General features: G+C 35.4%; 1 protein-coding gene across 1 annotated transcript in view; it reads right to left on the bottom strand.

The window, feature by feature from the left end:
• Positions 1–26,520, bottom strand: part of IPO11 (importin 11) — a 222,537-nt gene that overhangs the window by 172,997 nt on the left and 23,020 nt on the right. Inside the window, exons 5-7 of the mRNA XM_044663634.1 lie at positions 16,399–16,531; positions 13,267–13,325; positions 2,253–2,301 (exon numbers count right to left, since the gene is read on the bottom strand). Of these exons, the coding sequence (XP_044519569.1) occupies positions 2,253–2,301; positions 13,267–13,325; positions 16,399–16,531 (241 nt within the window). The remainder of the gene's footprint in view (positions 1–2,252; positions 2,302–13,266; positions 13,326–16,398; positions 16,532–26,520) is intronic.

The following is a 26,520-nucleotide window of genomic DNA, read 5'->3' on the forward strand; positions in this document are numbered from 1 at the left end:
TCAAGAATGGATATATAAATGAAAATGAGCTTTCTCAAATATCTCACATATTTTAAGATAGCTGAGAACTTCTTATTCTGGGGTCGATAGAATTTTAAAGTACATATAGATATATATTGATAAATATTTTAATTGAATTGGTTTCTTTTGTAAAACATTCTGAAAAGAGTATGGTGAGTAGGCTTAACTAGGTTGCCAAAAGGGTGCATGACCAAAAAAGAAACCTCACTAAAACTCTAGGGTTAAGGGAACTAGGTGTCTCAGTGGATTAAATGCCTAGCCTAGAGATGGGAGGTCCTGGATTTAAATCCAGCCTCAGATACTTCCCAGCTCAGTGACCCTGGGCAAGTCATTTAACCCCAACTGGCTAGCCCTTTCCTCCCTTAGGCTTTAGAACCAATACCCAGTATTGATTCTAAAACTTCTGTTTTAGATATTTAGATATTTAGATATATGTTTTAGATAAGGGCTTAAAAACAAACAACTCTATGGTTTGATGCAATGATAAAATGGCTTCTGAATGGTTATAAGAATACTTATGCAAGCTAAAACCTGGGTACCATGCTACTACAAAATGAAGAGGAAATTCTACTTAGTCAAAGACTTGTGGTTGGTATGTTTTTTGTTTGTTTGTTTGTTTTCATTCAATCCTTTCCATTTGTCTTAGAATTAATACTGTGTATTGATTCCAAGGCAGAAGAGCAGTAAGGGCTAGGAAGTGGCTGAAACTGGATTTGAACCTCCCATTTCTAGTCCTGGCTCTCAATCCACTGAGCCATCCAGCTGCCCCCTTGTATTCATTTTTATTATAAGCTAAAGCAGAAGAAAGGGCACCTATGCTATATTTAAAAAAAAAAGAATGATTAAGGAATGGTCATGCCGTAAAGAACTTTCTAATCCAATAAAGAGGATAAGACCATACCCAAGAGTCAAAAATAAGAAGCATAAAATTGAATTATGTAAAAGTGTCCAAGGGCTATAGGTGAAAATTCATCAAGGCAAAGTGAAATTTAAATTTCACAAAGAAGGCATAAAGAAGAAGACAGGACTTAAGTTGTTCCTTATAGCACAAGTAAGATTGGCTAAGCAAAAAAGAAGGTATTCAGTAAATGCTGTGATAAGAATAAGAAAAATGAATACACAGAGGCATTTAACTCAGAGTATACACTACCTTTAACAAAGATGTCACACTAGCAAGTACTAAGAAATTAGGGTAAACAGGGGTCACAAAGTCTTAAAACCAAAAGAGTCTAGAGTGCATATGATGGACATTTATGTATCCATTCAAGGTTGCTAAGCAGGCAAGAAGTGAAAAGCAGTAATCCAGAAAATGCCACATCGGACATATTAGAAGCGGAGACTAAAATCTGGGAGGTATAAATGCTGCAGTAATCCCAGTATGATGTAACAAGAGTCAGGACTATGGTGGTGACAGTAGAAACAAAGGAGAAAGGATGTAGAAAAAAATATTCCAAAGGAAAGGTTTCTCTGTATCTAAGACCTAGGAAGGCATGTGAGAGGAAAAACTTAGTTCCCACTCAGTTCCTCTGAAATATAAAATTTTAAGATAAGCTAATCTATGCATCCAGAGCATGGACATAGGTATAGTGTGATTATATATACATGTGTGGTTCAGATATAATAGCACCTGCAAATTTTATTTCTATTTACACGTGTATATGTCTGTATATCTGTGTGTGTATAAATGCATATAACATTTGTGTATAAAGACAGTTCTAAATTTTCCTAAGTTGGCATTCTGCAAATTCAACTTCGGAGAAAGATCCTCCCTGCCAGAGCAGTGGTAGCAGAGGCAGGAGCAGAAGCTGTGGCACTGGCAGCAACACCAGTGCATCCCCAGTTAGGGTCATCTGCTCCAGGCACTGAAGCCATTACAGTTGCAGGGACTACAAGCAAAGAAGCCGCTAAGGCTGCTGGGCAAGCTTTGACCATACCAAGTTCCCCAAGGGGAAAAGAAGTCTACATAATGGTCTACTTAAAGCAAGTGAGAATATTCTCATTCTCATTCTCTCTCTCTCCCCCTCTCTCATGCATGCATATATACAGAAATTCAGGCATAGTATGTCTATATTTGTGTATATATATATATTACTAGAATGATATATATATCATTTTAGTAATCTTTAGCTAATAAGGAACCTGGCACATTCCCTATGCCCATTTAGCTAAAGCCCTCAGGAGAGGACCCCATTAGTGATAACTCTTTAATAAGGAATACTGAGAATACTTACTGCATTCTAAAAACTGCTTTAGACGGTCAAAAATCCCATGTAGAAAACCCTAGGGGAAAAATAGAAATTTGTATTTAATATATATCACTAAAAATGTTGTTGAATAATTTAGTGGTGCAATTTCTCAATTAAAGGGGGATCCATATCTTCAGGGGAATAACTATTAATTATAAAGATGCAGAAATATAATAGTAAACAGGGAAACTAAGAAAAATAAAAATAAAATACTGTGCACAATTATACAATTCTAAGCTTTCTCCCTGACAAAAAAAAAAAAGAAGTAAAATAACAAAAATATATCAGCTTAATAAAATAAATCACTGAAGTTATGAAAAACACAAATCAGATGGAAAGCTTATTAAGTAAGAATTAAACAGTATTCTATAGTGTATGATAGAATAAACATTATTTAAACATGTACTGTCCCCAAGAACGGGCAATCGAATATAAATATTTAAATTGTTAATGTTGAAAATACACATAAATTAATTTAGAATACATGAACATGAGTACTGCACAGAATAATGAAGAGGTCACCATGTACCTTTATTAAAGAGGAGGTAAATGCCACTCTCCTACCTAGACCTGGGTTTACTGTAACAAGCGAACTGAATAAATGACTGAAAATTACATATCTACTGAGCTGAAGTCAGAAAGGGAAAGAAGAAAAGAAGAAGCATCTTCCTTGTAAGAATAAGCTAAAAATAGGCAAAGGAAACCGAATCAGTGAATAGACACTAAAAAATTTGTTCAAGAAGAAAGAGGGAGAACAGTGAACATTAAATATATCAAGACTGGGGACAGCTCAGTAGCTCAGTAGCTTGAGAGTTAGACCTAGAGATGGGAGGTCCTAGGTTCAAATCTGGCCTCAGACATTTCCCAGCTGTGTGACCTATAATATAGAAATAATACTGCCATATTTTCTTGGAGCAACCTGTCAGTTGCCCTGGTTGGAATGTTGACCATGGCATGAGCCATAGGGAGGTACCAACTGGCAGATACCAAGGGCAGTTGGACCCAGGGTATATAAAGGCCTGGAGACCCAGGGCTGGGGTTCTTTCCCTACTTCACTTCTCACCTTTGCTTCTAGCCCTTGGGTGAGATCCGGGTGGTCAAGGGAGGTGGAACATGGGATATTTTAGTTTCCTAGGCCAGGTAGGGTTTAAAGATCTTTGCTGACCAAATAGGAACATCAATCTGATATACCAATTATTCCTTATCAAGAGATTGCTTTATATTTACCATAAAGAGATCATTTTATTTCTGTCCCAGGGCTGGTCCCTTGGGACAGCTGAAGATCATAGCAAGGAGTTCATCAACATCCTGAATCTAGATCTAGAAGGCAGTAATAGACTAGTTTCATAGTTTTCCTAACCCACTCTTCAATTTCTTTTCCCAAACCAATTTATCCAATAAATCCTTAGTTTAATTTAAAAACTATTGTGTCCTACCTTCATCTTAGATCTAAATAGTGACTGCTGTTCAAGATTCTAAGAGAGAGACAGAGTAACTTCATTACTGTTTAGATAGGAAGCACCATACTTCCCTTCCTGTCTAATCTCACTACCAACCAATAGGAGTTACTTCCCTAGGCAGGTCAGAGGCTGAAGGGAAATCATCTTAAAGGGGTTTAGTCCTTACCAAGGGATATTACATCAATCCCTTGGCTGGCTTAGGCACTGGGTATTTGTCATTCCTACATCCAGTACCTCCAGTCTACAGCTTGTGACTAATCCATATTAGTTTCCTGACTACTTTACAGCTTTACCAATCACCATTACAGATTTAGTCATAAACCCTCATTTCATACCCTGGGCAAGTCACTTAACCCCCATTGCCAAGCCCTTACCACTCTTCTGCCTTGGAGCCAATACACAGTATTAACTCCAAAATGGAAGGTAAGAGTTTTTTAAAACAAACAAACAAACAAACAAATACATAAATGGATGAATGGATGAATGAATAAATGAATAAACAAACAAATAAATAAATAAATGAAGGCAACTTAATGGATAGTTTTGACACAGCTCATGTGAAATCTGCTCACTCACTGTGAAACCTGAGTTGTGTCCCTACTATTCACCCCCAAACACCAAATAGTATTTCCTAAATATAGCCATCCCTCATACTTCATTAGTCCAACTTTGAAGAAAAATAAAAAAGAGTGTTACCCAGAGAACAAAAAAGTAGACATCTTCACACCTAATGATTACATTGTTGGGAATGGTGTTCTATAAAGAAATGAGAGAAATCTAATCTGCTTTGTCACATTACTCACAAAGGACCTAATACTCATCCTGATCAAGAAAAAAAGAAACAAACTATACTTAAATTAACTAAAATGACAAAAATAAAACTTTATGAAAAATATTTGAGGAAGTATTTATTTATAAATGGGAACTTAAAGTAACTAATCACAATTTAATATTCAGTATAACAAACATGAATTAAGTATCTCTTATGTGATAGCCACTAAATTTTTCTTTAGTTGGCCAACTAGTTGATAAAACTATTAAGTAAAGGGAGAGATATAAACAAATGCAAGTCAAAACATAATTCACAGACAGTCAGGGTGGCATTTCATAAGGAAGAGTTCGTTGCTAGTAAGGGAAAATTTTAAAATGAAAGAGTATGGGGGCAGTTAGGTGGCTCAGTAGATTGAGAGTGTCAGGCCTAGAGATGGGAGGTCCTAGGTTCAAATCTGACCTCAGACACTTCCTAGCTGTGAGACCCTGGGAAAGTCACTTAACTGCCATTGCCTAGCCCTTACTGCTCTTCTGCTTTAGAACGAATACTCAGTATTGATTCTAAGACTGAAGGTAAGGATTAAAAAAAAAAAATCACAGAGTATTGGAACTTAAGATGGACCCTGAAGAAAAAAGAAAGAGGCAGAGATGTGAAAAGAATCCACTATAGGCCAAGAGTACATAAAGAGAGGAAAGGAAGATGAAAATGGTAAAAAGGAATTAGTACAGTTTGCTAGGATATAGACTTCATGAAGGAAAGTGGAATAAAATAAGGTTAAGAAGATGGACTAGAGTCAAATTGTGAATGGTTCTGAACTCCATCATAAGCAATAAGTCAATGAAAACTTGTGAAGATGGAAGAGAATCCAAGCAAGAAGCAATGGAAGATTTAATTAATTACATATTCACTTCTCATGATTATAATTTGTTAGATATGTACAATTGATAGAATGATGAGCCTGAAGTCATAAAGACTTAAGTCTAAAACTAGCTTCATCCTTTCTTTGGGACTGAGCAAGTCACTTAATCTGCCAGGCTTAGTTTCCTCAACTATAAAATGATCCTAGTGTGTACCTCCCAGTGTTTTTGTGAGGATCAAATGGCATAATATTTGTAAATGGCTTAGTACATTGCATGGAACATTTTAGGCACTTATTAAATGCTTGTTTCTTTCCTTTTTTCATTACTTCCATTTTTTTAAGGGAATAAATTTTATTTTATTTTCTTCCCTAATTACAGGTAAAACAAGTTTCCAACATTTTTCAAAGAATTGAGTCTCAAATTCCCTCCCTCCACTCCATCCCAAAAACTCCACCTATACTTTGAGAAGGCTAGCAATCTCATATAGATTTTACATGTGCAATCATGAAAAATATTTTCCATATTAATCCTTTTGTGGAAGGAAATTCAAACAGAAAAAAATTAAGAAAGTGAGAAAAGTTTTCTTTGGTATAGATTCAAACTCAGTTCTTTTTTTCTGGAAACAGATGGTATTTTTAATGAGTCCTTTGGGATAGTTTTAGATTACTGCATTGCTAGCTGTTATTCACAGCTGTTCCTTCTAAGTATTCCTGTCACTGTACATTGTCCTGGTTCTGCTTATTTCATTTTGCTTCAGTTCATGTAAGTCTTTCCAGGTTTTTCTGAGCTCTTCCTTGTCATTTCTTACAACATAACATTCCATTACAATGGCATATTAAAGTTAACTCAGCCAATTGATGTGTATCACCTCGTTTTCCAAATTTTTGCCCCACAAAAAGAACTGCTTGGGGGGATATAAATCTAGTAATGGCATTGCTGGGTCAAAGGATATGTACTGATTTACAGTCGTTTGGGCAAAGGTCGAAATTGCTCTCCTTGAGTGACTGAAATCAGTTCAGTTTTCCTATGTCCCCTCCAAGTTTTGCCATTTTCCTTTATTATCACAAAAGCCAATTTGTTAGGTGTAGGGTGGTACTTCAGGTTATTTTAATCTGCAAACACAAACAGAATTTTAGTGTTTTACAAACTCGAGAACACAAATTACAAGGGAGAAGAACTCCTTTTTAGATGAGAACTGCTAGAAAAATTAACATAGCAATTTAGCAGAAATTGTGTTGAGCCTAACAGCTACCCTGATATATCATAATAGTATCAAAATGATGAGGCATGAAAATAAAAAGATCAAATCATAAAAAAATTATGAGAATTAGATTAGATACTTTTTATGACTAAAACAAAAGGAAAATTTTTTTATGAAACAGGATTAATGAGGATTATGAAAGATAAAATTAGCAATTTTGACTAATAAAATTTAAGTTTTAGTAGGAATAATATCATTGAAGATAGAATTGCAGGCAAAAGAGAATGGGGGGAACACACAAAAATCATAAATAAGTCTAATATTTAAAATATTGTGGGATTGAGTGAAATATATCACCAAAAGCCATCTCCTAGTACCGTGTTAGCAACCCAATGGCACAGGTACCAGAGGGAGCTACTCCCCTCCCTCTCTTCAGCACGTCTGAGGACATTTCTCACATCACTCGCCCCTCTGCCCAGAAGCCCAATGGAAGCGTGTTCTCTCTCCCACCTCAGTAAAGGGGCAGCTCATATGTGACGTGAAGTTTATAGTTTGGGCACTCAGTCTCTAAAAGGTCCACCATCAATGCCTTAGTAGATGTGTGGTCAAAGGATAAAAACAAAAAAATTTCAAAAGAGTTAAAACTTATAAATGACTATATGATAATATACCCAAAATCACTATCAGAGAAAAATGTTGATCAAAACAACTCTAAAGTTAAATATCACTCTATAAAAATTGACAATTTTTTAAAAATATGGAAACAATCGATCTTGGATGGAGTCTGGAAAGATAGCTATAAACTGATTATAGGTCAATGAAAATATTCCAGCAGTTGTGGATTTCAATTGGCATTATGCAAGAAAAGTGATTAAACTGGCATGCCCTTTACCCAAACAATCCCTCTACCCTGAGGTACTACAATCAAGTCAAAGTCAGAAAGGCACAATATATACCAAAATTAAATTATTAAATCACTCTGAAAAGAACTGGAAACAAATATCCATAAGAATAGAATGGATTTTAAAATATACAACAACATGATGGGTAGAAAATTGTTAATAAAAGAAATATTGTCAAGAATGAAATGCCTGGGAAGTACAGAGAAATTTCAAAAGATTTGTAAGAATTTTTGCAAATCAAAATAAGCAGAAACAAATGAACAACATATAGCATGACAACAACAATGTTGATGAAAAGCTGTTGAATTCTAAGTAATGAAAAAAGGTTTCAGGGAAGAAATGACAAAATACTACCTGGTGACTAGTCAGTTTCTGTTAGCTTGTTTTTTTCTTTGTATAAGGGGAGGTTTAATCCAGGGCAGAGTAAATGAGAAATAATTTGTGTGCTGATGAACAACTTCTAATATGATTTATTTTCAAAAGATCAATACTTGTTATGGAATAGAAGAGGAACAGAATGTAAGGAATCAAATAAACACAGCATCATAGTGTATAATACCTCCATCTTCAAGGATAAGGACTCAATTCTAGACAAGAACTACTAGAAAAATAGGACAAGAATATGGCAGAAATTGGGTTTCAATCAACATACCACATCATCTACAAGGTTCAATTTTTTTTAAGCCTTTAACTTTCTGTCTTCTGTCAGAAGAGTAGAAAGGGCAAGGCAATGGGGGTTAAGTGATTTACCCAGGATCACACAACTAAGAAGTGTCTAAGGCCAGATTTGAACCTAGGAACTCCCTTCTCTAGGTCTAGTTCTCAATCCACCAAGTTGTCCCCCAAAGTTCAATTGTAAATGGATATTTAACCTTGATATAAGAGGGCATACCATAAACAAAAAGGAGCCAAAAAAAAAAAAAAAAAAAAGAAGCATCTAATGAACTTGTAGAACAGTGAAAGAGCTCATGACCAAATAATGAGAGAGCAAATTAGAAAGGATAAAATGGACAACTCTGATGACATAAAATTTTAAAGGTTTTGATACTGTTAAAATTAGAAGAGACAGAGTTAACTAAGAAACATTCTTTACAGCAAGTTTCTCTGACAAAGGCCTGAAATCGAAGATACATAAGAAATTGATTCAAATATATGAATCATTCTTCATATAATAAATGCTCAAATGATATGAAGAAGAAATCTAAGTTATCAAGAATCATTATAAAGAAAATGATCCAAATCACTAGTAGGCAAAACAAAATATTTTATTTTGATTTAACAATTCTAAGGTTCACATAACCAAATTGACAAAGAGAGCAAAAAAAAAAAAAAAAAAAAGATAACATGGCAATTACAGTAAGGGCTGAGGGAAACTACACATATCACCACCTCTGGCGGAGGTTTGAATTGGTACCACTATTCCAGAAAGCAATTTGGAACGACGCACTAAAAGTTATCACTACCAGGTCTATAAGACAAATAGGTCAAAGAAAGAGGGAAAATATGTCTCTAAAGGTAGACCACAAATCTTTTTGTCATTTCAGAAACAGTTAAACAAATAAAGGCATGTGAATAGATTAGAATACTGTCAAAAGGAATTGTTTTTCAGCTATATGGGGAAGACCCTATAAATGCAGAGTGAAGTAAGCACAACCTGAAAAATAATTTTTTCAATAATAATATTGCAAAGAAAAACAACTATGAAAGACTCAATAACTCTAATCAAGTCATGATTCCAAGTGACGAAAATATGATATACACTTCTCAAAGGGAAGGGATGATGAAAAAAGTTCAGATAGACATTGCCAACGTACTGAATTTGTTTTGTTTGACTGGACACATCATATGAGAATTTTAATTTTCTTTCTTTCAATGGGGAGTAGTGTAAGGGACAGAGTTAGAAAGGAGTTAACAAGGGGGTTGTAAAAGTGGGGGGTGGGGAGATGTTCGCTGAAGGTTTATTTTTAATACACAAAAGAGAATAGTCAGCAAGAAACATAAACAGGTCCCCTTTGAAAGTAACATGTTGAATTTATTATATACATAAAAAGAAAAACAAGTTGTACTGTGATAATTAGATTAAGTCTACACTGCCCATCTTTAGATTTAATCACCAAAAGTGAGAGTACCTCCAGTCTTGGGAGGTCGTAACCCACCTGTGCTAGAGTGAGTGATGAATCAGAATCCACTGACCCGCCCCCTAGGCAGTCTATAAAAATCATCTATTGTGACTGGACACCCAAGCTAGGGGAAGGCACTGGAGGTGACGCAAGTGACCCCTTTAAAAATAAAGAGTGGAGTGAGTGAGAAGTCAGCTGGTTTTGTGAAGGCAACCTGAGGGAGCTTTGCTGGTTTGTGACTGAGAAGAGACAGAGTTAACTAAGAAACATTCTTTACAGCAAGTTTCTCTGACAAAGGCCTGAAATCGAAGATACATAAGAAATTTATTCAAATATATGAATCATTCCACGTGGTGAGTATGAAGACTGAATCTTCCTGAACTTCTATTAAGAACCTTCTTTTATAGACTCTGTGAATGAAGTCTGCTCCATTCACCTCCAGGCCTCAGGCCCTTTAACCCTCAGCCGAGGGTTAAGATCTACCCGGATTAATTAGAGGGAGAGATTCTTATTTCCTTACTTCCTCTCGCTCTTCTCTCATCTTTTAATATATTGAACCCATAAAACCCCCTTTTCACCCTTACAGTACATAACAGATTCACAAGTTCACATGCAATCCCCTTCTGTTCTACTTGGTATATGGAAATGCTCATCTTATGTGTTGTTTGTTAGTTCAGAATTTGAAAAAAGGCAAATAACCAAAACTCATATGCCATTAAAAAGATAATAATTTCTCTTCTGAACAAATGAAAAAGCATTTTTTCAATGCTAAATGTGCCAAGATACAAATACAAAAAAAAGAAAGAAAGAAAAAAGAAAAAAATCTCCCTCCTCCCTTCAAAGGGTTTATATTATAACAAAAGAAGACAATTTGTATGAGGCAGAGATGACAGTGGTGGTAAAGCAGATGTGTTTTGGACTGAAACTATGACAGAGATGGTAGTACATGGCAATGTACTGATGTGCCTTTGACAGGAATGGTAGTGTTGATTTCAACACTTTATAATATATTTGAAGAGGTGTGTGCAAAGAAATGGACACTGGGCAGAATGGAATGATGTGGAAGGGTATAGATAGCATAAGTTATAAAAAATTCCCATTTATTAGGAGGCAAAGCTCTAGACAAGAGCTAGAAAGGTAAGTGTGGACACTGGTGGCTTTTTTTTTCCTTTAAACCCTTACCTTCCATCTTAGAATCAATACTGAGTGTTGGTTCTAAGGCAGAAGAATGGCAAGGGCTAGGCAATGAGGGTTAAGTGACTTGCCCAGGGTCACATAGCTAGGCAGTGTCTAAGGCCAAATTTGAACCCAGGACCTCCTGTCTCTGGGCCTGACTCAATCCACTGAGCCACCCAGCTGCCCCAACTGGTAGCTTTTTAATAACACTTTCTCTACAAATTGAATAATATAAACTAAACTAGATGTATGGCTAATGATAAAATATAAGTGAACATGTAACACTGTGGAGCTATAGAGAAAAATAATTATATAGAAAGGCATGTTAAAGCACTATGTGCAGCCACCAGGCAGAGTGCTAGGGATACAAATTCAAGTAGGCAAGACAGTCTCTCTGCCAGATATCACAGAAAAGGAAGTTGGAAGGCACCTCACATCACCACCACTATGCCCCACTGAAAAAGGCAGAATTCAGGGTATCTGGCAGCCCCCTATTCCTAGAAGATATGCTCTCCTTAATGAAAACCAAGATTGCATTATTTTTCTGGCTGGTATCTCACTTTTGACTTAGGAGTCCACTAAAACCTCAAAATCGGGGGCAGCTGGGTAGCTCAGTGGATTGAGAGCCAGGCCTAGAGACAGGAGGTGCTAGGTTCAAATCCGGCCTCAGACACTTCCCAGCTGTGTGACCCTGGGCAAGTCACTTGACCCCCATTGCCTACCCTTACCACTCTTCCACCTATAAGTCAATACACAGAAGTTAAGGGTTTAAAAAATTAAAAAAAAAAAAACACCTCAAAATCTTTTTTCAGAACAGCTGATATTTATTTATGCATCCTTCATCTTATAATTGTGACACTAACTTTCTATATCATATCAAAGTGTAAGACTTTATCTCTATTGAATTTCATCTTTTTTAGGTTTAACCCAATATTCTAAGTGATCTTTACCTTTTTTGTATTACAGACTCCTCTGAAATTATGGGAAAGCCTAAGGACCCCTTCTTGGAATCACATTTTTAAATACGTTGGATTACAAAGGAAACCAAAATTATTGTTATCAACACTTTTTCTTTTAAAGTTCAGACTCCAAATTAAAAATTCCTACTCCAATCTGTCAAATTTCTTTTGCATCCTGATGCTGTCATGTAGCTTTGAGTTACTTGCAAATCATACACATACTATCTATGCCTCTAATCAAGTCATTTAAAAATATGTTAACTAGCATAAGCCCAAGCACAAATCCCAAGAATACTCCCCTGAATAAGAGTGGAATGGGCTACATCAGGAGGTTGTGCAGGTTCTCTCCTAGGAGGTCTTTAAGCAGAAAACTGACAACTAATTGTGTGTAGAACCAAATGTTATCCTGAGAATTCCTTCAGTGAAAGAGTTAGGCTAAAGAGCGACTAAAATCTTTTCCAAATCTCCCATTTTATGACTCTATGCTGTTCAGTGGTGTCATATAGACTCACAAGTCACTCTGACACATGCACTTTCACTTAATTTCCTCAGTCTATAGGAATTTTTTCTAGCAGTTGGTAGATCTCCCTCCACCAACACTTTGAGCCTCTGAATTTTCAGTACATTTAGAAATAGCGAATTCTACATCCATAGGGATGCGTCCTCTACATAGCCAATTCAATAACCTAGGAAGAATGAAAGAACACCAATAGTAAAAACAAAACGAAGTTTGTTAAATGACTAATTCATTTTCACACAAAACCAGGAATAAAGAACCTCTCCAGCAAAAAAATAAAAGTGGAATAACTATTACCCAGGACAAAATGTATTAAATTTTATTATATTATTTTCCTTATGATCTTTTTTTTTTTTGCTTACTGTCTAGATTCACAGGAATGGAGATGGGGGTTACATTTGTTATGACCACTGAACAAACAGGCCATTGCTATATAATGATTTAACAGCAGTAGTCCTGGCAAAAGTAGAAAAAGAAATTTCCCATTTTGCTAATTTAATCTTGTACAGACACATAAGCAAGAAAAGGATACAGATGGTAAATTTGCTCTTTAATTTTAGGCCAATTTTAACCAGTTCTTAAAAACTTCAGAAAAAAAACTGTGTTTGAACAAATAGTCCCACTTAGACATGCATGACTTTTATAATCTTTTTTCTTCAAATAACATTTTTAAACTGTCAGACAGAAGAAACATTAAAGATATATCTGGTAATGTTACAATAGCAACCAAATTCAAAAAGCTGCCACAGTAACAACTTCTGTGGTAACAACCAATCATGAGAAACGGTATAACAAGTCTGTTTCTTCTGTTCTGAACAGCATTTATTACATAGAAAATATGCCCCCCAAAATGTTACAAAATACTGTAAATGCACTGTAACACGTACAGGAAATGATAAAGATAAAAATGCCTCATTTGGTATAATTTTTAAACAAAATATTGACAGAATTAAAGATCATAAAATCAACCTAAAAAATAAATAAATTCGAACATTTTACAAAGTCAGAAAATAATCCACTGATGTCACTTACCATCACCTCCATATTCTTATGAGGTTCCACAAATCCATGAACTGTTAGTTTACGAAGCACTGAAAAGTATAACCAAAACTGATTAATTCTTTAATTTGTAATAAATAACTATGATTGCATATTTACAATGACAAAAGCCTAGGAGACCCTAGGAATTACATACTTAAATCTCATTGTGTGAAACATGGGGAAATTCAGGCAGAAGGTTAACTGATTTGCATAGGGTCACATTTCCTTAATAAGGAAGCCTAGATCTTACATCATGCCAGTTTCAATCCATTATACTATATTTCTTTTCAAAAAAAGACTCACTCTAAATTTCATTTGGTTTTTTTTAATAAAATACATTATCTTCATTAAAAAAAAAAACTAGGTGTGCTTCATTCCATAAATGCTCCATAGAATAAAAATATTGAGGGGTCAAATTACTGAATTTAATACACAATCTAAAAATCACCTCTGGGTGCAAAATTCACCAAATTCAGTAAAAATGTTTTTATAATGACAAACTTATCCATTTACAAAATGGAAAAAGCCCAAAGAACATGAAAGTATGTGCAATAATCCAGACTGAAATTTCAAATGATTTGTATTTGAGGACAGCACTATTTGTTACACTGTTAACTTAGAATAGATCTATAATAAGTCAATTGCCAAATATAACAAGATATAGTATATAATAGGAAGTCAATGAATGAAGTACATAATCTGTATAATTGTATTCAGCTACATGAGAAAGCTATGATGAATAATTTTTTGATTTTCAAAAGGTAGATACAGAGATAAATTTTTCACTGGAAATAACAGACTATGTTCATTAAAACAAAATGGAAGGGGGCAGCTGGGTAGCTCAGTGGAGTGAGAGTCAGGCCTAGAGACAGGAGGTCCTAGGTTCAAACCCAGCCTCAGCCACTTCCCAGCTGTGTGACTCTGGGCAAGTCACTTGACCCTCATTGCCCACCCTTACCAATCTTCCACCTATGAGACAATACACCGAAGTACAAGGGTTTAAAAAAAAAAAATGGAAAATCTAGCCTCAGACATTTCCTAGCTGTGTGACCCTGGGCAAGTCACTTAACCCCCATTGCCTAGCCCTGTAACAAATAAAATTAATATAAAATGATATATATAAAAGATACTAGGGTTTAAAAATTTTTAAAAAAAAATGGACACGTTCTAACTAAATTTTGATTGAGATTAGGAAACTCAAAGGAGAATAAGAAGAGGATAAAGAAAATCTAATTTTCTCCATTAAGTAGAACCTACTGTATCTACTTTAAACATCTAATTCTTAAAGTCATTAAGGTGACCAGTGGTTGGTCATATTATCAATAAAAAGGGTATTATATTCATTCTTTAAACATCACAATATCATTAATATGCAGAAATATGTAAGAGTGGCTTAGAACAAGGCAAAGAGAAACACATTTAAAAGTATTCAATCACTAAATATCTATAGAGTAATTAACACAACATTTTAAATGATGTTCCTTTTTAAAAATTAAACCAAAGAAAATTAATCATTTTTGTATCCCTAAAAAAAATATATCAAATATATAAACATACATGTGCAAAATATACAAAAGTACAGCATGTATGATGTTAATACTATCAATAAAATAAGAACATCACTAAATATTCTAAAACTTAAGAAAACACCCTCCAAGACAGTTAAATACCTCAATAGGGACATTACCAATTACAGGTGGGCTCCCAGCGCCAGCACCAGAGCATAATAGAAAGAGAGCAGCCCTCAACTGACAACTTCAAAACACTGCTACTCTCACTTGCTCCACAAACAAAAGTGTTTTTCTCAATCCCCATTTCTGTCTAAAAGAAAAAAAAAGGCTGAGGAAATGTCTTACCTAAACAAGTCATATAATTTGGGTAAAATATTCCCTTTTACCCATAATCACTATAAACCAAACTATAACCCCAGATCAGGTATGAAAAATACAAATATGTAATTTTAAATATTTTCAAATAATATAATCACAGGAAGTAGATAGCTGGTCAGATAGATGGATAGAGATAGATGGATGGATGGATGGATGGATGGATGGATGGATGGATGGGTGGATGGGTGGATGGATAATATAGACAGACAGACAGACAGATGGATAGACAGAAAGAAAGACGGACAGATGGACAAAGATAGATAGCTAAGTACACAGGACTAACCAATATGTTAAAGGAAGAAATCGAGGGGCTTCTCAGAATAAGATGTAGTAGCTAATATATGTAAATGCCTAAAATATAAATCAAAATAAAAAAACTAAGAAAAAGAGACAGATAAGAACAAAGACAAGAAAAATAGGAAGAATAAAAGTGAAAATATATATATTTATTAACAGAAAGCAGGATTTTATGACCCTGAATATAGGGATGAGAGTCCATGACCTGGAGAAAGGCCAGTAAGGAACTCATCAAGGAAGAAGAGAATTTCTGGACAACAATGTTTGAAGCCCAAAGGAGCTAGGCCTGGAGTCCTGAAGGAAGAAGGTCTTACTTTTCCAGAGAATTATATTTTAAAAGAATGGAAACTCAACATGGGCCTGGCGTTAGATGAGGAATAAAATGGATGAGGAGAAAGAGAGAAAGGATAAGTCCAGAAGCTTTCAGAAAGTAACTAATAGTATAAAAACAAAAAACATTGACTAAAAAAAAATCTTCATCCATACACTTAAATATACTATGTCCTGGACTACAAGTGGAAAAGTAGATAGAAAAGATAAAGGAAATAAACCCAGAATCTTTGAAAGAAAGACTTGCCCTTTAATCACTCAAAATAACAAAAAGGCCTAGAAATCAGCTTAGTTTCCTATGCTCATATACCTTTATGAATTCCTTACCAGCCTTTCTCTTGGTTATGGACACGCTTTCCTATATGCAAGGTCTTTAAATGAGTTTACTGCTTTCTGTTAATATATACTTTTTACAGTTTTATTCTTCCTAACCTTGTTCTTAACTGGTTATTTCTTCTATATCTCCTTTATTTTGAATTAGCTTTTAGGCTTTCACATATATTCCCTACTACATCTTTACCTGGTCCCTCCACTTCATTTAGTAGCTACATCTTAAGGCTATTCAATTTTTAAATAAATGAGTCATGTGAATTATGTTTAATTTTACCTTTCAATGACAACAGAGTTCTTTCCAATGAATTTAAAATAGCAGCTTCATCCCCAGTAGAAATATGTTGTAGGAATGTGTCTGTATGATGATTCCACAGAGAACAGGCAAAACTATAAATTCCAGAGGCTAACTGCAAAGAAACAACATGTTTACTTACAATCCATTAGAAATTTCATTAAGCCATTAATAGGGATATGTATAATGTTTTTTAATTCCAAAAAATCAGAGAATATGCTTTTGTTGAAGACTACATGAGTAATGTTCATATAATAAAAGTTCCTATAATTGATCAACATAACACAATAATCTACTATAATTAAGCAATCCTAGAGACTGGAGGTCCTAGGTTCAAGTCCGGCCTCGGACACTTCCAGCTGTGTGACCTTGGGCAAGTCACTTGACCCCTACTGCCCACCCTTACCACTCCTGGGCCAAGGACGGTCCCTAGCCTGGATGAAAAAGGAGGAGGGTTGGGCGTGGGGCTAGCAACCCCACCCTGTAAAAACTACATCTGCTAAAGAAACTGCAACCTAAAGTAGGGGCAGCTGGGCTAGCTCAGTGGATTGAGAGCCAGGCCTAGAGACGAAAAGGTTCTAGGTTCAAGTCCAGGCTCAGATACTTCCCAGCTGGGTGACCCTGAGCGACTATGTGTCCCATTGCCTACTGGTTGTGGCCCTATGCTCCTTGAATGGAGTCCCAGGATAAAAAAATAAAATAAAATAAAATAAAAATAATTCCAGTGCCCTGCCAATTATTTACGTGGTTTAACTTAAGGTCTCTCTATCACAAAGTACACTTCTAGGATAATCAGTTTCCTAACATGCTCAAGTAGATGTGAAAGCTCTCTTCTCTACATTAGGTTTCAAACAAATTTACTACCCAACAAAGTCTATCTCCCAGGATTCTGGCTCCCAGAGTATGGCATATCACTTATCTCAGACATCTATCTCTTCTGCTACTTCCCCTTATCCTCCCCATCCCTTCTTCATTATCCCCTTCCTGATCCTGCAACACAGCTTTGCTCTCAGATATCTATTCAACTCCCAAATCAGTCAACTCTCCTGGAGTCCTACAGTTCTTTCCTCAGGACCCTCATGAAATATTTCATTTTAAGCTTGTGTCCTGAGTCTCAATTAACATTATATTTTTTATCACTGTCCCTGTTTAACATATTTTTATATACATGTGTATATAAAGTTCGAAATTTTTAGTAGCTTGAATTGTTCATGAAATATCAAGTTTGTGAACATTTTTGTTAAAAATTTTGAATCACTTCCTTGATGAGAAACAATAAATCCTTAATGTAACATAATTTCTATTGCAAAATTAGTTTCCACTTACAATACCTTTCCCAGAAAAGTAATTTGCTTTAAGTCCAAAGACACATACTTACAAGAAAAATACAAATATGCAAGTATCCAAAATACAAAAATTAACCCTCAAAATGCAAATTCTAGTTACAAGTATACAATGGCACTTGTCATATGAATCAGTAAAGAATTATGTTACATGTTTAAGTCATCCATAAAATAAATCTAAACCTGAAATTATCATTTGAATGTCAAAAAAAAGAGTTTCCAAGCAAAAAACATATTGGTATTCAAGAAAATCTAAGAAGTTCAGTGAATTTCAAAATCAACTTATATCTCTGATTAAGTGAAGCCATTTTTTTTTAGTGCAAATTCATTTTATTTCCTGTGAAGTCGAAAAAGGCTGAGTCAATACCACTCTTTCAGCTTTAGTTTCTGAAAATGAAAGGGTCTGACTAAACGATCTCTAAGGTCCCTCGTAGTTACAAATCTTTATTTGGAAAATAGTATAAGCAATGACTCTGTAGTGGGAAAATTTAGGGATTATGTGCAAAACCATACTGAAGAAACTTCAGATGAGACATGATAATTGCATTCAAGTACTTGAAAGTCTGCTCTCTCTAGAGGAGAGGTATTTGGTTTGTTCTGTGTGGTGTCCAAGATGAAGCCATTTTTAATGGACAAACTAGAGTATGTGGGTCAAGAAGGAAAATCTTGCATTCAAATTCTCATAAGACAGATGATTTAATGTGGAACTTGGAACAAATTACTTTAAAATGATAGCTGTATAAAAGTAAATGTTTTTTAATAAAAATCCACCATTCATTTCTCTCAGAGAATTATTCTATATTGTAATTTTGCTATGGCAGACATCAAAACACAGGCGGTCAGCTTGGAAATCTTTTGTTCAGCTAGCTTGACAGATATTCATAGGGGAAAAAAGAGTTTTATTTAGTTCTTTAGTTTTTAAAAGTAAAAGAATGAATTTCATTTGATTTCAAAGTAAATTGCTTACAAAAAAAGATGTATAGGGTTCTATAATATTTTAATAATGGGAGACTTGAATTTTAAGAAGTTCCTTCTAAGGAGACTTTTCCTAAATCTTAATCAGAACCCAAAACAACTTTACTGATAACTTCACAAAGAATTGTTTAAACAAAAATTGTTATGTAGCATGGGCTTTTCTAGGTCTTTTTCCATTTAAGATACTGTTTTATCGTTTGCATATATTACCTGTAGAAGATATTTTTACTATAATTTGATTTGTTAGGGTCCAATGGATCCATAGCCAGGCCAAGGACAGGAGCTTCTCAAATCTGGCTTCAGATACTTCCTAGCTGTGTGACCCTGGGCAAGTCATTTAATTCCCACTGCCTAGTCTTTACTGATTTTCTGCCTTGGGACCAATACAAAGAATTGATTCGAAGACAGAAGGTAAGAGTGTTTCTTTTCTTTTTTTTTTTTTTAAATTTTTTTTTTTTAATTTTAAACCCTTAACTTCTGTGTATTGACTTATAGGTGGAAGAGTGGTAAGGGTAGGCAATGGGAGTCAAGTGACTTGCCCAGGGTCACACAGCTAGGAAGTGTCTGAGGCCAGATTTGAACCTAGGACCTCCCGTCTCTAGGCCTGGCTCTCAATCCACTGAGCTACCCAGCTGCCCCCGGGTGTTTCTTTTTTTAATAAAATAAAATAATTTGAATTTGATGTACTTTTCAAAATGTTTTTATAGGGAATACTTCCTTTCACATTATTGTTATGGATCTAAGTTTTAAGTAGGATTTTTGGAAAATGGTTTTGCATGTTACATATTTGAGTACAGGATTTGATATTTAGGCAATGAAGGGCAAAGGTATAAAAATTACAACGCAAGTCTTCAGGTTTTTTTTTTTTAAGGGAGACTGGTCTCACTATCTCATCCATGCTGTATATTCAGGCAGGGGCTATTAACCACCCCAAACCACTATTAATCAGCACAGGACCTGTTCAAAGCTCTTGTTTCCTAGGCTGGTTCTTCCCTCTTTAGGAAACCTGGTGGTTCCCTACTCCTTAAGGCTCAACGTTTTCATGCTTAGTGTAGACATCATATTAGCAAAGTCCATGATAACTAAGAAATCCCAAGCTCAAGAAATGTGCCAGCTCCAGGATTCCCAGTAGCTGAGTTTATAAGCCTAAACCAAGAATCTCAGGGTCCATTTGCTTTGAAAGAAGGCTCTGAGATAGCGATAGAGGAACCTGTGAAATACTCTGATCTACTTACAAATAAACATAAGAAACTTACTCATAACTATTGTAAAAAAAGACTGCTAAGCAGAGTAACTTTAAGATGGTATAGTAGGCTCTGTGATTCCAGAGATTTAGATTCTACTGCTGGCCCAGCCATTAATCAGATTAATGAATTGATGAGCTTTCCTTAATGATAAGGGGAAAAAATTATTCTAATTATGCTCAGGATTAAAAGAATCTTTAATTCTACAAGGAAAGGAGAAAAGCATTTATTAAGCACTAGACACTGTATTAACGCACTTTACCAAAATTAACTCACTTGATCCACACAACTCTGGGAAGTAGGTACTATTATGATCCCCAATTTATATTTAAAAAAACGGAGGCAGATAGAAGTTAAATAACTTGCCCAAGGTCATACAACTAATAAGTGTTCAAGGCTATATTTGAATCCAGGTCTTCCTAACTATATGCCCAAGATCTTATCCAATGAGATTTTAAACATCTTTGAAAAGATAAAAAGGAAGTCAAATTTAATTCTTTGACTGTCATGGCAAAATACAATAAGTTTCTTCTTCTAAAAGGATCTAATAAAAAGAAAACTTATTTTAAACTCAGGAGGAAAAAATAAGAGACACATAGGCAAATTAGTTTTTCCAATTTTCTTCTCAAGGCATAGAGAAGTAAATTTCTTTTAGGTAAAAATAATGCAAATAAATATAATTCTGCCATGAACATTTGGATGTTTGTTAATTTGAAAACCTAAAGTACCAGCATTTTCTTTTTTTGAAAATTTCAAGACATAGAAACACTGCCACCATCTGACTTCAAATGAACATTTTATTGACCACATTTAGGAATTTTTGTTTTGAAGAGTGAATCAAACTTTCTTTGTCTATCAAATTAATCAACCAAAAACTTAAACACCTCTACTTAACACTAAGTAAGGGAGTTCCCAAGTCACTTACTAAAGAGAGTGACAACTCCAGACGCACGGACCACTCCCTGGGCAGTGCTAAGCAAACTGAAAGACTGCAATTGGTTCCCATAAAGTGGAGGAAGTGATAGGAAGTGATGTGGAAAAAGGACTATAAAAAGTCCTAAACTTCCTGTTCAAGGAGCTTCTCCTTGTGACTTGGCTTTTGGAGGTGGCTTTGGAGGAATGCTGCTGGATCTTCTCCTTTGGACTTCATCTTGAGTGAGTGAGTAGCTGGCCTTCCTTTCCTGGCTTCTGGAGAGATTAGTTCCAGAGAGGCCATCCTTTCCTAGAGGAGGCTGTGTAAGTGGAACCCTTGCATAAGACACCACCAGGTCCTCTGGCTAAGGGTTAACGAGCCCTGACAAGTATGAGCCGGACACAGGAGCAACATTTAGTGTGATAGGAAAGACATTTTTCTACCCTCTTCTTACATTTCTCTACTTTCACTCTTTCCACCTCTGTAAATAAACGCTACTAAAAGCCATTTTGACTTGAGCTATAATATTTTAAATTGGTAACCACAATATTACCTTAGAATTCTCATATTAGCATAAAAACCTAATTTTAAATTCTTAAATAGTGTTTGAATGACAGAAACTAGAAAATGATAGTAAGCTTTATTTTACTGAGCATTTCAAATATTTCATTATTTACTGGCTCAAGTACATTCTCTCACACTTTTTTCTTAGGTAATATTTGCAATGTAAAATTTAAAATAAAAAAATTTCCAATTAATAGGAAGGGATAGTTGTTTCTTTTCAACAATATCGAACATTCTTCTAAAAAAGCCAATGATACAAATTCTAATCCATATTTGTAAATAAGACATATATACACATATCATAGAAGGTCAGATATTTAAGGGATTTGCATTCAATGAAATTTATAACATGGTAAAGACAATTTTAAGGCTTGGGCTCAGAATCTTGAGTCTCAAAAATGTTATTTTCTTTCAGTGGCAAACATCCATCTATTCTGGCAATAAATAGTATATGTAGGGGGAGATGTGAAGATCAATGGATAGAGAAGAAGGCCTGGAGACGGAAGGTTCTAGGTTCAAATGCAAACTCAGATACTTCCTAGCTGTGTGACCCTGGGCAAATCACCCCAATTGCCTAGTCCTTACTGCACTTCCATCTTAGAACCAATATTTAGTTATTGATTCTGTGATAGAAGGTAATGGTTTTTTTTTTTAATGGTATATGTATCTGAGATTTTAAAAATAGTATTTTTATGAAAGCAATGTTTTATACCCATTCAAAATAGCTTTGCCTGATAATGCTCAAGAGTAGAATGATCTAGTTTTTTTAATCTTCTAAAACAGATTTACAACAAAATGAACATAATCCATTAGAAAACTGTTTATTTTTAGAAACTGTCAATACAACATTTTGCAGACTAAAAATTAAGAGTCTGGATTCAATGTGACATTTTAAAACTAAAACTAAATTATTACTTATAAAAAAAATAAAAAAGACCCTGGATAGTTAACCTACTTTATATCATACTGCTTTGCTTAAATTAGCTTTCTCAAGGTTTCTTCTTCAACAAGTTGATGAATCTATGATCTCATGTGTGGTTAAGATTTCTGTTGGATGCATATTGTAACCCACCCACCTATTTTTATCCTGTACCAGAATTAAGACATGTCTTTCTATAAATCCTAATCAATGTACTGAAACATACCAACTCTAAGGTTCTTTGAATACATTAAGTCACATGAATTCCAGTAATACAACAGAGTATCTGGATATATAATTACCTACTTAAAAAAAATAGAAACTTCCTAACCACAAAAATAGAATCTATTGACAAAAACTAATCGTGACAATAAGGGGAACTACGAAAAGAATTAATTCTTCCCAAAAAATTATATTTACTGTCCACACTAAGTGCTTAATAAAATGTTTGCTGATTATAAAATGACAACACACAAGGAAATTCTTCCTAAAAAATTTAAATGGAATTGCTTCAATGGTTCCCAGTCACTTGAAATCTGAAATAAATGTAGGTTTTTCACATTAAATAGAGGTTCCTTAGTGAGGATTTAGATTTGGATCAGTGATGACCCAAACAGTGGTTTTGGTCTAGGGGTCAGCCACACCAGTCCTCTGTAAGCTTAACACGAAATCTGACTCCAGTTTGATGTTATTCAAATAAACAATGTTTACTTTATAAATAGCAGCATGGGTAGAGGACCAGGGTAAAAGGAATTTCCTAAGCTACCAGGTTATAGCTCCTCCCATTCAGGTACTGGTCTATTTACTCTATCTGCCTAGAACCTTTCTTGATAACTAAAATCTGACTAGCTGGTCCACAAATTGAGAACAAAGTTGAGATTATAAGATTTAGCTAGAAGCCAACAGGCTAAAGCTGAGAGTGGTCTGGCTTGGAGTATGGCAGACAGATTCTGTCCCAGCAACTTCTCTCACTCACATGAAATCTCCAGGAACCAGGTCTCAGCACTAAAATGAGATCAAGATGAGGGTCAGGATCAGGTAAAAAGTCTCTGGATTCCTGGATCTTCTAAGGTAAGTCTGAAGCTCTGCAAAAACTCCTGTAACTGATCAAAATGGCCACCGGAAATTCCTCTTTTCCCACACTCACAGCGTCCCAAGGCAAAAGTGCCCCCCTCACTCTCTATCCTCCTCCTTATCCTTCCTTCTCATTCTGGAATGTGACCCCCAAATGGTTCCAGGCGTGCAGTTGACTGCCTTTGCAAACAGTCTCTTCCACAAGGTTCTTGCATGCTCTTTCCCTAAAGTCTTTTGCAAGTTTGCCTTCGTCTATCTTTATTTTAACAAATCACTGAAAAAAAATTCACTCTGAATATTCAAAGAGTAATTTTTTAAATAGTCTTAATTTTCAAGACACAAATTATTGCTCTAAATATCTAAGTAAGTCTAAAATGGACCCTAAGGGGCAGCTGGGTGGTTCAGTGGATTGAGAACCAGGTCCAGAGATTGGAGGTCCTGGGTTCAAATTTGACTTCAGACACTTCCCAGCTGTGTGACCCTGGGCAAGTCACTTAACTCCCCCATTGCCTAGCCCTTACCACTCTTCTGCCCTGGAAACAATACATAGGCTAAGATGAAGGCATGGGCCTTTAAATAAATTAAGTAAATGAATGAATGAATGAATGAATGAATGAATGAATGAATGAAGTGGACCCTAATAACAATTACAATTATTTTTGTTACAAAGCTATATGCATAATGAATATTAATAATGACAACAGCAATCAGTTCATTATTCTTTTTTTTTTAAACCCTTACCTTACATCTTGGAATCAATACTATATATTGGTTCCAAGGCAGAAGAGCAGTAAGGGCTAGGCAATGGGGGTTAAGTAACTTGCCCAGAGTCACACAGCTAGGAAGTGTCTGAAGTCAGATTTGAACCTAGGACCTCCCATCCAGCTACTCCCCAGCTCATTATTTTTGAAAAACCTTTCATTATGTGTCAAAAAAAAAAATCACTCATCTTTTCACTTCCAAACTTCTTTAAAAAGGAGTCTACACTCACTGACAACTGCAATTAAGTTTTCAAGTGATCGCTGTTAAAGATCACCTATGACATCATAATTCAAAGGTCTTTTCTCAAACTGTTAAGAAAAATAGATGAAAGCAGCTAGTGGCTCAGTAGAAGGCCTGGAGACAGGAGGACCTGGATTCGAATTTCACCTCAAAACACTTCCTAGCTATATGACCCTGAAAAAAATCTCTTAAGACCCATTGCCTAGTCCTTATTCTTCTGCCTTGAAACAAAGTATTGATTCTAAGATGGAAGGTAAGGGTTTTAAAAAAAAACAAACAAACAAATAAAGCCTTCCTCCACTGGGAAACTATCCCTCCTTTGATTTCTATGAAGCTGTGTTCTGCTAATTCTTCCACTCCTTCTTCATTGCAGATTCTTCTGTCTCCTTCAGAGGTTGTCATTCTTCTGCCATTACAACCTCCCAAGAGCCTGACCAAAGTCCTCTGCTATTTTCTTTCTCTGTCCTAAAGGTAAAGCAAATGATCTCATCCACTGTCAAAACTTAACTATCTAACACTTTGCGAAAGCCTTCTAAAGAACCCAACCTTTCCCTTACATCTGGTCCCAAATTTCTGATTAGGAATAAGAACATCTTTCCTATCCCCCAATTCTTCCTAAACATATATGTCTAAATTAATCTGTCCAAAAGCACCTCTGATCATGTAACTATTTAGCTAAAAATAAAATCTTCATAATCTCCCTACTCCAAATTGAAGTAACCCTTAAAGCCTGCCATGCTCTGGCTTGGGTCTACATTTTTTTTTAAGCTTTAAATCTCAGTAACCCTTCTAATTAACTACCTACGACAAATAAAGCGGACAATTCATCCTTTCCTGGACATTCATTATACTTTCCAACCTCTTCCTTTCCTACCTAAGGATCTGTATTTGGAGGACCCTGATCCAAATTCCAGCCCTGCCACTTGCTACCCATATAACCTTGATCAAAGAGAGTGTTTCTTCATTTATAAAATGAGAAGATTGAGTTAAATATAGTCTAAGGTCCTTTCCAGCTCTAAATCTATGTCCCAACAGTCTCTACTAATAGAAATACTATCTCCCCCTAAACTAAATTTTTAATAAAATTTGCCTCCCCATTAAAAAAATCTCAATTACTTCAGTGTGTGCTGGGGGAGGGAGTAGTGGGAGTTAATTACAATTTGTTGGGACATTGTGCAGCAAGTACCAGTTTCATAATAACTGGATATTATATATCCACTTAGGAAATAGACTCTGTAGTTTAAAGTATCTCAAAACTGTCTCAGCATTCAACTCCTCAGAATCTAAGGAGAACAGGAAGGGAAAAGGATAGCACAGTGGATGGGGAGGCCATGGGTTTGGATTCAAGCTCCATTATTTACTACTTTATATAATCTTAGGTATCAACCTTAAACCCAAACAAGAAAACATTTACACTGTTCTAATAAACCAATCAGGCATACAGCTGCAGTTTATTCTCATTGAAAGAGTTCAAAAACACACATGGGGGGAGGAGGGGGGGAGAAAGATCCAAAGCCCCACCCACAACCACACCCAGGCTGAAGAGACTAGAGGAGGGTACAGGTTTATATAGTATGTCAAGACAAAATGGAGGGGGTGATTCAGGCAATGTGGAAAACTTTTGCCCAGCACAAGAAATGTACTGTCAATCTTCGGGAATGTGCCAGGATGCAACTTTGTTTAGAGGAAAGTTCAAGCACTGTTCAGGGCATGCTGACCTTTTAGGGCTGGAATGCTGCAAAGTCACTTTCAGGATTATGTTACCATTCCATAATCCTGAACATCACAAAAGTCATTAGAAACTTGTTAACCCTTTACATTTCAACACAGGCAATCACTTAACCACTTCTGTAAAATGAAGAGTTTAGACTAGATGACATCTAAGCTCCCTTTCTAAATATATAAATAGTTGTCTAAAATCCAGGTACTAGTTACCTTTCACACAGACCAAAACCGGCAAGAGCTAAGGGACTAAGGTTTGCTGATTTCAGCTAGTCCGCTCTAACTTCTTTCATTGAATGGTCCACAATATCACTAAGGCTGGACTCTAGGCTTCCTTTTGGGGGTATC

This window comes from Gracilinanus agilis, chromosome 1 (assembly GCF_016433145.1).
Source record: "Gracilinanus agilis isolate LMUSP501 chromosome 1, AgileGrace, whole genome shotgun sequence".
In the NCBI taxonomy this organism is placed as follows: domain Eukaryota; kingdom Metazoa; phylum Chordata; class Mammalia; order Didelphimorphia; family Didelphidae; genus Gracilinanus; species Gracilinanus agilis.